The 13,302-nt window shown below is 35.8% G+C and overlaps 1 protein-coding gene across 1 annotated transcript in view; it reads right to left on the bottom strand.

The window, feature by feature from the left end:
• MAN2A1 (mannosidase alpha class 2A member 1) overlaps window positions 1-13,302 on the bottom strand; it is a 124,429-nt gene that overhangs the window by 23,307 nt on the left and 87,820 nt on the right. Inside the window, exons 16-18 of the mRNA XM_064438904.1 lie at window positions 7,999-8,113; window positions 3,634-3,767; window positions 2,386-2,527 (exon numbers count right to left, since the gene is read on the bottom strand). Coding sequence (XP_064294974.1) covers window positions 2,386-2,527; window positions 3,634-3,767; window positions 7,999-8,113 — 391 coding nt within the window. The remainder of the gene's footprint in view (window positions 1-2,385; window positions 2,528-3,633; window positions 3,768-7,998; window positions 8,114-13,302) is intronic.

The raw sequence follows: 13,302 nt of genomic DNA, 5'->3' as shown, positions 1-13,302 counted from the left end.
AATAACGAACACTGGCAAAATAAAGCTTTATTATTCTTAAGGTGATTGTGAACAGCAAATACAAACAAAATGATCAGTGCTGCTAAAGCCAGAGATAAAAACCATTTCAAAAATGGGACCAATATTAAAAAAGATTGTTTTAGGGAAGTTTCTGGCATAAAAATGGTATAAGTGTATTGCATGAGGCTTCAGGACTTCAGTGATCCCTGCTACCCCATTAATTTTCCACCAGACTGCACGAAGACCACCTCCAAATGACAGCAGTGCATCCCATTTATCTGGAGGTCTTCTCTGGGGCATGGAGAATAATCCACTAACTAGTAAATTAGAGCAGAACTGGACAGAACTTACAAGGTGAAAAATATTCAGCCTCTAACATTAAAAAATGATTATGCATCCAATCCTACAAATGAGAAAAGAGGTGAAAAGTAGGAATAAAGTTGTGGTGCATGTACTTTACAGTTTTTGACCAAGTCTCTTGGAAGCTGATGTTGAAGACTGATGCCAATACAGTGAGGAATCCTACTCCATACTGCTGAGATCATCTGACAGCATGAGAGTTAACTAACTGTTCCATAATAAGGAACCTGTCTCTAATCCAAGAATGAGAAGTCAGAAATAATCAGCTGTTCATATATATCTCAGATGGTGGGTTATGCCTTGAGACACACAGATGCACAGCTACTGAAGGTGCTTGCCTAAAATGTAATATTTTTGAATTTTCCTCCAGGACCCCTTTGAGATCCTGAAGGGCCTTCAAAGAACTGTCATGAAACGTAGGACTTCCAGCAGTCACAGAACGTTCAGCTTCATTTTTGTTCTCTTTTAAGGAGTCCAACATGCCCTCAGGACAAAAGTAGTAAACAGAGTCATTTCATGAAGTATTACATAATGATAACAAGTGAGATGAACACATTCTCTACCTTTAAGAAAAGGCATGTCACTGAACAGAGGCTGACTGTGTCAGGGATTGCCAGCAGAAGAGAGCTCATGAGCAGGATCAACAAGATAGTAAAATTCTGTAAGTCCCTGATAACTCTGTGAACTTAGATGTTGTGTTATTCTGTGATACAGAAACTACAGTTGTTAAAGAACAAATACATACACTATTACAGGGTAATGGAGGCTCTGCACACTAATTTAGTCTCCAACACCTATGTAATGAGTGCCTACAAACATTGGGTGGTGTCAAATTCACTCACAAGATCAGGCCAAAGGGAATTTGGTTTCTAGCAAAGAAAAGTTTGGAAAAAAAAATGTTTTGAGTCTTGTATCAGGTAATCTTGGAACAAAATGCTGATATTTTTTACTATGGCTTTATTAAAGCATTGGTCTCTAGGCCAGTGTTATCTCTTTGCCCTAAAACGAATTAGGTTTGCTAATACTGCCATCAGTCTAGTACAGTATCCACTATTTGTCAGAACAGACATTAATATGATACTTTTTTGAAACTGTGAAGTAGGCTTTGGCATAGTTTGACAGGCTTTTTTTTCTTCTAAATATTAATTCAGTTGTTTTTCAAAACTGTGTAAATTCAAACTCACAATATGTTACAGCAAGGAATTATACAACTTAAATTATGAATTATACACCTTATTTTGCCCAACACTTGCTAGCCTTATTTGAATGCCCCCTCATTCTGGTAGCAGTATAGGCTGAACAACTCACCTCTGTTTCCATCCCTCCAGACCATCCATGATAGCCTTCTATGCTGTGAGGGACAAGACTGTGCCCATTCTGGAATTCTTAATATAAATTGATTTTTCTTGTCAACATATTCATCAGCTCTTTCAAAGTACTCCATTAAATTTGTGAGGTATGATTTTGCTTCAGAAGTATGCTGATTCTTACCCAGGGTCATTTTTATCCTTTAATTCACTAATTCTAGTCTTTTCCTTGACAGCCATATTATTTTCCTTGACAGCCATATTAGGCTATACTGCATATACCTTAAGACCAGTGCTTTCTACCCTAAAGCAAACAAACAAATCAAAACACATGATCAGCACCACAGTATCCATCTTAAGCCCTCTGCTATGAAAGCAGTACAAAAGAGAACCACTTGGTTTTACTTTTTCACCCTTGAGTTCCATCAGAGTTCTTGGGTGAAAAAAACCTGGTTCTGACAACTTGTTGTTCATTTTGTCTTTTTCACAGTCTCTTTCCTCTATCTCTAGTTTGAGACAGATCTTCCATTGAAGATGACAGGATCTCATTTGGGAACAGTATCTACCACCTCCATTATGGACATATTCTAAAACTTCTCAAAGTTGGAGAAACGTATTTCCTTTCTTCAAATGCTAGTAGGTATGATAATCTCTGAATGAAATATTTCAGACAATCATGAAGGACAGGCCTTTAAAGTATCTATCATCTTATACTTACCATTTTTCAAGCTTGCAACACCTAGAGACTGAGCTGAATGAAGTGTTAAACGAACAGCAACGTCTTGGATATAAGCCATTGTAGTCATAGGATAGATATTTGCTTGAAGAGGCAATTTGCTCATCGTCAGTCTGGGCTGGATCTGCAGTATGAACATGAACTTCAATAAAATACATTCTTTTTATGCATTTAAATTTCAAAGACCTTTTCAGACATTTATCCCTTGTGCTTTAGAAGCACTGATTGACAACCAGCACCAAAGCATTCACTCAACTGTATTATTTAGCTTTTCGGAGATTTGTGGCTAAAATTACCACTTTGGAAATGATAACTTCAATGTACTTTTACATCAAAGAATATTTAAAAAAACCTGAAAGATTCATCAAGGGAACCTACAAAAAAGGAATAATCAGAGTTATAGAATGAGAGAAATTTTTTTCTCCTCTAGAGAGCAAGCAGTGAATAGATTCAAGGTAGCAGAAAAGGAATTGTTGGTTTATAATGGAAACTTAAAGTGCTAGTGAAATTCGTGAATGGTACATGACAAATGAGTAGTAGTATTAAAATTATTTTCATGTTTAAATATTCACTTTACTGTCTCCAGCAAAATGCACTACTACACACTAACTGGAAAAATAGTGGTCTCTTACTCAGCAGGTATGGTTTTCGATGTGATTGCAAAACTATTTTTAGCAAGGAAGGAAGGTAGTGGAAAAAAATTTTTCTTTCTTTCGTGTGTGCTGCAGGGTCCAAGTTAAGAAAATAGTCATGCTATATTTCATCAGATGGATTACCAATAGAACAAGTTACTACACTCCAAAAATACATCACTTATTTCTACCACAGCACCAAGCAGTTGTTCTCTCTGAGTTGCTGGACCTTATGTACATCTAGCTTTGTGATACCCAAAGGGTTCTAATTAAACAGAGAAAGCAGAGGGAAAAGAAGGGATGCTGATATACAAGCAGCTACATTGGGCTTGTCGTGACTTGCTGTATTAGAATTCTTATGTTAAAAAGTATATAAAGGAATATTACAACAATGTCCTTGAAATAAAACAGTTGTTACTTCACGTGGTGTAAATCAAATTTTATAATGGATATATTGTTAAAGCTTTTCTCCTTTTAAAATGATTAGTGGAGTTTAATATAAGAGTTTGATTAATATGACTCACTCTTTACAATCAGAAGTATTAAAACAGTAAAAAACTGAGACCCTAGACTTTTATAATTAATAGGCAATAATTACCTGATATCCATTAAGATCAGTATAGAATCTGTTTTCACTGTTTATGTCAGATGAAATTCTCATTGCAAGCTCACGGTTATATTCTCCTCTAATATCCACAATATTGGAAACTTCAAGAGACTGGCCTTCCAAACCTACATGAAAAAGATGCATTTAAAATATCTCAATTTTTAAAAGTGATTGCCGCATATATAAGAATGACTGTGCTCCCAGAACACAGTGTTCTAGTTTTCCCCTGCTAGTTTTCCTTTTCTGTTATACCTAACCAGACATTTGAAGGCAGTTCAGTTACGTGCTGTATGATATAGCAGTACTTCTAATTCAGTTCTCATTGAACAGACAGTCTGAAACCTTCTACTGAAGTAGAACAGAAGCAATTGATGATAAGAACAAATGTGGGTTCTGGTAAATCATTAGGAAACAGCACACAACTGTTAAGTCCTAACAGCTAATATGCTGGAACAAGATCTAGCCGTTCACTTCTCCCCTTGACTCTTATGCAGCTGTAGCTATTCACAGACAAGAATGAAGTTACCAGCTTCTTGACATCTACTGTTCCACTAAGCAGGAAACCAGTCAGCTGTTTTAAGGAAGATTCTCCCTGTTTTGGTTAAGGAGTTAATTAAGGAACTGCTCACTGTTATGACCACAAGGACACAAGTCTTTGCTGACAGGGAAAAGATTCCTATTTATTAAAAGAAGGATCAAGTAACTGAAAATGCAGACAGATGTTCAGTGAGATTTTTTTCTACAGTGCCTCGCACTGAAAATTAAATACATTTAATAAAAACCTGACATTTTCAAACAGTTCAAGACACATTTTGGATGGCATCATACCATTATTCAGCATGACCACTTCTACCCTTTCTGTAGTCTAATGGAACTAACAATTGTGAAAAGAATTCTGCCAAACAGAACAGAGAGATGAAATTTCTCTTTGTAGTGAGATGCCTGTCTGATGGGTTGTAAACAGACGATGGTAAAAAATGAGGGAATCATTAACCAACTTAGTCCTTTAAGACTTGAAGACAGTATTTAAAAATCTCAGATATTAAATACAGTGAACTATTGTGGGGGAAAAAAAACCCAGTATGTCAACTCACAAGACCCAGAGGCAAGCTCATCAGTTTGGGCTCCTGAACTGTAGAATCTTTTACAGGACAAAATATCTTCAAATAAAATTTCTAGATTCCTAAGCACACAGAGGTTTGCACATCATCTTTCTTCTTTCTACACATACAGTTTTCAAATTGTTTTAGCTGTTCTGTTTGAGAGCACATTGGAATAGTTTCCTTAAGGTCTTTACTTTGTCAAATTCTAAAGCACTCTCAATCTTTATTCAATGGAATGCTGAAAGTGCCTGCTTCAATTTTTATGCTATTATTTAGTATGTAATACTGCTGTAAGGGTTGAGTTTTTGTCACCTGAATAAGGAGGATCTCTAGCCTTGTATTTCTTTCCTCATCTTTTTTTAGATCTGAATGCCACCCGCAGCAGTACCAGCAACTGTTAAAAAGTTAGCATTTACCAATGGCTATTACACTACAGTGCTAAATAGAAAAACATTTTGCTTCAGGTAATTACTCCTATTTTCCCAGACCTAGTCTGGAAAAAGTAGATCTATACGCTCCACTTTTGACACTCTTAGTCCTAGATTCTCCAACTATATTAAAGTAGGGCTACTAAAGCATGAGTACACTGAACGAGGATACAGTATTTTAGTTTACAATTTTAAAATGACCAGAGCATGAATTACTCTCAGCTCTTTCCTATGGCATAATTCGAGTTAATACAAAAATACAATTACAAAGATAATGAGACATAAGAAGCTTCTGATAAAAAGATGAAAAAACTCATTCTGATATCAAAACCAGATGACAATGGAAGCAGAAGTTAAAAATCACTCATCAGTCAAACACTGAAGAGAGCCAGAGTATTTTCTGCTCAAAATGAACACAATTCTAAAGCCAAAAGTGGCAAAAGCAGTGTTTTACCACAATTGCTGAAGAAGCTATAGTCCTCAGAAGGATTAATGACATGAACAGGCTTTCCACCACCTGGCAAGCAGGTAGGTTACAACAGTAGTATCAAGTCTTTATTTAAAAAGAAAATGCCTGTATACGTTGTATACATGTATGTATACACACATTTACTTCTCTCCACATGCTTTGTTACTATACATATCTCATAAGATAATTCAAGATACCTTCTTTTAATTGAAGTAATGCTATATAAGTAACTTCCCTTACAAAACCCAGGAAACAGACCTCAGCAAAACAATGATGCAAAGTCATCACTTTTTAAACTTTGAAAAAGGTCATTTCATATGAAGAAATTAAAATAAAAACACACCATAAAAGTAAACAGAGAAAATATATCTGAGCTAATTGCATCATTTTCCATTGTAAAGGCTGGGAACATGGTACAGGACTCACACCGTTACATATCCAGTTATCATGGTGAAGTATTGAAACAGTGTGATGAATGAAAAATTGCCAAAAAAAAAAAAAGTAACTAGATAGTGCACTCAAAAGATAAACTTATGAGTTAGGAATTGGCAAGCGATTTTCACTGACCACTCATTTTCTGTGAACTGTGAAATGGAAGTATAATACTTCTCGTAGGCACTTACTAATGAACTAAACAAAAGGAAGTAATACAAAGAAATCCATTAAAAAAAACCAAACAACCTCTCCCTACTCAAAAGAGACACTTTTCAGGCTTTACGCCTTGCTTCCCTACAATAAATGTCCTCCTTATATAAGTTCCCGCTTTGCTAAGAATTTTAAGTTTCTGAAACCCACACAGCAAAGCAACATTCTTTTTATGTTTTTGTCAACCTAGTACATGTTGACCTCAAGGTACTGTTCTTCCATCTAAACCCATTTTACATATTGGTCACATAAAACCAAAAAATATAATCTTGAACGTAAAAATGTTTCTTCACTATTGTCAACAACAAATTACTATACAAGGTCTTGGTTTGTATTAATAAGAAATGTGATCTAGAGTTTGATCTAGAATTACTGTATCGGATGAGCTGGCAACTGAACTCTGATCAGTATAGGGCATGTGGGTAAACTCTAGCAACTTCAAACTTCAAAGTATACACTTATGTAATAAAAAATGAGGCATCTGGATCAATTTTAGTTCTAAAGAGAAATATATTAAAGCTAAAAAAATGAAACAGATCAGTTCTGTGGGACTGTAAAGTAGGTAATACTGGCAATACTATCTCTGAAACCTAAAAGCAATACGATAAAGAGCAAGGGAGACTTTCAGAGTACTTATAGCTCTATTATTTGTTTTTGAAGGTGTTTAGAAAATAATTAAATATTATATATAAGATTTAAAAAATCATGCATACAATTTTGGCACCTATAGTAAAAGTAATGCTAATATAAAACATGTTTAAATTCCTTCAATTGTTGAAAATATAGCCAACACTTCTGTATTTCAGAAAAATTCCAGTAAATACAAATACATAAACATCTGAAAATGTATGTTTTCTACCTCAATTACAAAAAGATGCACTTAAGCATTTCAAGTCAAGTTGCTACAGAAAAACAGTTTTATACAATTGTACCATGATTTCCTCCCTCTTCTACATTTGTCCTGGCCAATTTAATCACCAAGTTTGGAAGGGTACAGAGTTTTCAAAGTAACTGTTTCCCTAGAATTTTCTTGGAAATCAGTAGCTGAACAGTAGAGAAACAAAAAATGAAAGCCTTACTGAAGGAAAAGCAAGCAAAATGATATGAAGTTATGTCTTAAGAGACAATAAGCTAGTGTTCAGAGCTGGTGCCTCTCAACAGACACAGCCAATTCTGTCACGAGCTCTTCCAAGTATATAAAACATAAAAAGGAAGCTCACAGGTAACTAAAGCATGCCTACAATTGTGGAGTAACCAGACTTCACTATTAATGGCACTAACAAATAACTTTACATTCTTTGTGACTTCAGATAAGATATTGTTGTACCTACATCAATGTGTTTGAAGCTATGAAAGAAACTATGTTTTTGTATTATCTCCAAGATATCTTTTTTCCCTCATTTTCATTATTTACAGATACCTACAGCTTTCAGATGACCCTGTAAAGTTTGGTACCCCCTTGTAGGTAATTTATTCTATAAGATTTCCTAATAATGACAGGTATCTCCAACATATCTGTTGAGTTTAAGCATGCCATCTTAATGACTAGGATGATGTTAAAAAAGGGATCATGGTGCCCTGGACGCAGGAAAACTTGAGTCTGACAAATGCTACTTCAGAAGTGCATTTAGATATTAGAAAGACAGGGAGGATCCAAGATTGTAGTGATGGAAAATAACTGCTGAGAGAGACAGGATTTTACAACTCTTACCCTGGACTTTATACAGTCGCATGGTATGTGTCACATGGTGGAAAAAACATACAACTTCTGAGAAAATCCTTCCATGAGCAACTCTTATGGTAGGTGGATCTGTGAAAATATAAGGCTACAAAAAGAAAATACAAAGTTAGAATAATTATTTTGAAAGTTTTGCATAAAAGTAGTGCAAATAAATTGAAGTATTTAATAACTACTAAATAGTCTTCTAATTTTTTTTAAACTGTACTACATTTAGGTCTAGTCTAAAAACTGGGAATGAAAACATTACATAGTAATGTATTAATATTGCAAACATCTGAACTGAGCTTTTTTGCTAGCAGAATTATACTTGCTAACCAGAATCAGATACTGTAGTTTCATAATCTATGGCAAATGGTTTAACTACCACAATACTTTGTTCTCATATAAGTAGAAAGCTCACATGAGATGCATTTAACAGTTCTCAGATTCTGGGATATTGCTCCAAACACTAAGTTCACACACCAGAGTCTCCAAGCTGCCCATGTAGCCAGATCAGCTCCCCAGCTGAAGATAAAGGGAACTGTATTTCCCATTCTGAACTATTCAGAAAGATCAGATGACAGGGAAGAAAAGGAATTAAATGTAATTTTGCAGTTATTGTCTGAAACTACTTAATTTTTTAAAACTGTGATTTGATACTCCACTACCACATGCATTGAGAGAAATGTAGCAAAACCAGTTTGCAAGCCTCTAATTCAGACACATGGTGGGGAAAAGGTGCAAGTGAGGAAGGAGAGTTACAAAGGCATATGCTATCATGTGGTTTTGGGGGTTAGACAAGTTCTTTCTGATACAGAGAGTGGAGATATGATGTATACTCTAGTCCTCATCTCAAGTATGCCTGTTGTTCCCGGATTGTTAGGCAAATGGGAAAAATGAAGAAAAAATATGGTACTGGGAGAACAGAGAAGCCTTGTAAATCATATTTAGTGCCTGGAAAAGTACTAGTCCTAGAAAGTGACTTCATGATAGTCACCTGGAGGCTTATTGAGTTCAGAACTTATAAAGAGATAATTGACCAGATTTGCCACCCTGAAAACATTTCAATGAATCAGGCTTTTAAGCAGGAAAACACCATTATGCATTGAATGTGCACTTATTCTAGCATCATTGTAAAGATCCTTGGTGAGATGCACAGAGGCCAGTGAAATGATCCTGGTCCTGGCTCTGAAATATAAAGATACTTTTGATGTGAAAGTCTGACTAAGATGCAGAAATAGGACTCTTATTACTCAGGCATAAACTGCTTTCCTTTCTAAGTGGAAGGAACCGCCAATGATAGAGCTATTTGCAAAACCAGTTGGACAAAGTCCTGGTCTGAATTAGGTATGTACTCTGCTTTAAGTGGGAGCTTGGACTAAAGGACCTTCCAGCATGAAGGATGCTATGATTACACAGACCTTAAATTAGGAAAAAAAATATTTTGGTCTCATATCCGGGGTAGTCTCAAGACTCCACTTCCTAAACAGTTAAAATGAATAAACACTGGAAAATCTGTTCCCCTCAGCTCCACTGGAAAGATTAAGCAGCCTGCTGTGGCAGATTTTGTTGAGCCTGAAAAGCAGTATATTCAGAAACAGGATAACAGGACTATAGGTCAAAGGGTCCAGAAATAATTTTTCAGTACTCATACTCAAGAGAAATATGACAACTCAACCCCTCCCCAAAGGAAGGGAAAAAAAAAACCCCAACCACCAAGTTAGAAATTGTAAGGGACAATACTTGGAGCAAAATAATATCCCACAGCTCCCTAGGATTTCTTAAAATACTTGGCATCAAATTGAGTGCCAAGGGGCAGAAATAAACAGAGAGATGCCTTTCCTTAAAGGCTTACTAGCTTGCATAGAAGCTAGCATGGCATATTGCAGCCTGAAGGCATGAAGCATGGGCAATAAGCCTTTCCCCTTGTAGTCAAGTGAAGCACAACTAACCATCTTAATGTGGCCTAGAAATTTCTGGCAGTGCAGCACACTGTTGGTGTGGAAGTCAAATAAACTATGCCCAGAGGAAAGTTTTCCAACATGAAATGCTCTTGATATGCCCAAGATTATAAAAATGAACTCAAGACAAAGCCTTCAAGAAAAGTTGCTTCTCAGTAGTAGATTACCCTTCATTTGTCAGAGTTCAAGGTTAGACCAGGCTTTGGGGTGCGAGGAAACCAAATACTACGAGCTCTTGAGAACTGTGTTTTAAGAATGACATGGCAGATGAGAGATGGTTGTCATTTTAATACTTTTGTCTCCAAAACCAATCCCACCAATATGTGGGGAAGATTTTTAGATGATAGGTATGATGCTTGAGGAAAATACATAACACCAAGGAAAGAACAGACACTTCAAAGGCAGCGAATTCTTGAGTATTGTGAGAACCCTTCAGGTAATGGTGCCTGTGTACTTGCCTTTTCCTGTTATAAGGTATGCAAAAATAGGGGAAGCATTAAAAGTAGGGATACTATGCTTGACTGACAACTCTTTGCCTTTTTGAGAGGGAAGACCTGAAGGTGGATACAGTGGGATACTCTAAATGGATAGTCTCTCTCTTTGTGGACAGTTCAGCATCCCAATCTCACTTTAAAAATGCAGAAAAGTACCATTATTTTCTCCTTAGGTTTGAAGGTCAAGCATTTAGGTAACTCAGATACATGTTCTCCTCTGAGAATTAGAGGCAATAGGTAATCCTGATGGACTAAAAATGGATCTGTCATGAAAAAAGTTTCTTGAAGCTGGTAGCAGCAGCTACAGCTACACAAGTCAGAGACCATAATCAGTAAAGGAAGTCCAACCATGGAGACAAAGTCTGAAGAGGAAAAAAAGGAGAAAAGCTCTAGCACTAGAGATCCTGCAGGACAAAAAAAGAATAAATCTCTTTCCTTATATATTCTGTTAGTTCATAAGTACCTACAGCAACTAGTACATATGTCTGTGCATAGACACAGATGCCTGAGGGAGAATCACAATTTCCCAGCCTGGGTCTATCAAAGAAGACCACTTTGAATCTGAAAAACTGATTTACAAAATAATAAAATTAACTGCTCACATTGATCCCACAAACTGTCTCTCTGGAAAAAACTGCTTTGTTTTTTCCCTGTTGAAACTGAACATGGTTAGTAAGTAGGTCATCACATATTGACTTGTCTTGAATACATAGAAGAAAATATAGACACTTAGCTGTTTCAAAGTTTATTGAATACTGATTTTTTTTTCTCCCAGATCTAACAGATTTACAGAATTGGCCATACTTCAGAAAAAAATCACAAAAGATAGAAACATGTTTTCCCTTCATAGGCAGGATGCTTTTGTTTATAATCCTTGTGAAGTCCAAGGAAGTCCCTTCCAAGTTTTGATAACATTGTCAGTTAAGCAGCACTGACATTTTAAAAAAATTAAGATACTGCCTGTCTTTTTCCCTGGTACCTTGCTTTTGTTCTATTTTGCAGAAAATAGAGACACATGATAGGAGCACACTGCCTTATCTCTAGAGCTGCAGCATGGAGCCTCTTCTCTGTGTCATTGTCCTGGACTTCACACTAGTGTCTTGACCTGAGGCTGCCACTAAACTACTTTCACCCTTCAGACACAGCAGGGACAGAACCATCCGTGGCCAAGACACTATGCCACAACCCCAGAGATTGTTCTTACTGTGGGCTGTCTAGTTGCACCATGGCAATGTTTGACATGGTGTCATAGAGCCTTTAGTATAGCTATTATTTCCAGAGCAGTGATAAAAAATTATTGGTTTTTAGTTTACCTTCTACTTCATACTGAGTATTGCAGAACTGAAAAGAAAGGAACCAGAATACTTATCAGGTGACAAAACAATTGTTAACAAAGGCAAAGAAAACATCTAATGGTACTTGTAGTAGAGGAAAATGACCCAAAGTCAAATGCAATTATTCATTGCTAATTTTGCAGTCATACATAGGGCAAGTGGGATAGGAAAAAACGCACCCAAGCAAAATTCAAGAAAACTGCCTGTAATCCATCCTATTGTCACTTCACACAAGGACAGAAAAATGTTAGTAAATCCACCTCACACTAAGAACCCTGAACAGATGGCATTTCTTTTAAGACAAAAATCATTAATTCAAACTCTTTCAGAAACTACTATAGAATTACATTGTTATTCCCAGTGGGACAACATAATTAGTGTCATTAAAATGCAAGCCAAATGAGCCTTAAGGCATATTAATGAACCAAAATTGTTAGAAGTATCATGATTTCATTCTTATTGTATAACAAGCTACAAAAGCTGAACACCACTCTTTCTAATGTTAAGTAAAAATGTACTTCAATTTCATTTTTCATTAAAGTTCAGTATGTACCTTATTTTCTAACTATGCTTGCAGGCATGTGACAGACTACTGCTGTTCAAAAAATAGCATTTTGCTATGTATATGTGTCCAGATTATTTTTATAAAGCAAATAATTCACAAGTATAGTTAAAATGATGTAATTGTTAGATTTAGTGATTATTGTTTTTATAAGCAAAAGATGAAATAGCTTCTAAAATAAAATTAAAGTGTGACCATGCACTGATGAAAGGTAAAAATTAAAGAACATAAGTGATATTGTTCAGTTATTCACAGATGAAAACCACTGACATTTAAAACTGAAGAATAAGTGAACACTGATGAATATAACTAATGCAAATATTTATGGTACTAAATGTACTACATGCTTTAAAACTGCCAACTCTCAGACCTCAAAATGTGTGCTTCTAGAAAAGACTGCTAGAAGGAAACTGTTCTGTCCACTTCCAGATTGATTTACACATAGAATGACAACAAAACCAAAAATAAAATAATTACCCTTGTTTATTTCCTGAAATGGTAAACACAGAAATCCCACTTGGCCTTATATATGCAACTTAAGTTTTCCCAGGAGAAACTGGAAAGAAGAACTATGATGCAAGCTAGCCAGCTTCTTAAATGTGTTCATTATCTCATAATTTGCTTTCTCCAATATCTCCTTTCTGGTTCCAAAAGTGGTACAGTAGATTCCATACGGTAATTAAGTGTAAGAACACTGTAATTCCTGAATTTCCGATCTGAAAACTAATAGGAGTATGCTGTTGCCCTCCAGTAATTAAGCAGCTAAAAATACTGATAACCCTAGACAACTAAATCAGAATGGTTGCTTGCTATTCCATCTTTACATTCATCAGTTGGGACTCAGTAACTTAATTACTGTATTAAACTACATATGTTAATATCAGCTAAAAGAAGTATTACACTCTGAACACAAAGCTCCTCCTTCACAATAAAGAAGTTTTAAG

The sequence above is a fragment of the Phalacrocorax carbo genome, chromosome Z, assembly GCF_963921805.1.
Source record: "Phalacrocorax carbo chromosome Z, bPhaCar2.1, whole genome shotgun sequence".
NCBI lineage: Eukaryota > Metazoa > Chordata > Aves > Suliformes > Phalacrocoracidae > Phalacrocorax > Phalacrocorax carbo.
This window is presented reverse-complemented; position numbering and strand designations above follow the sequence as displayed.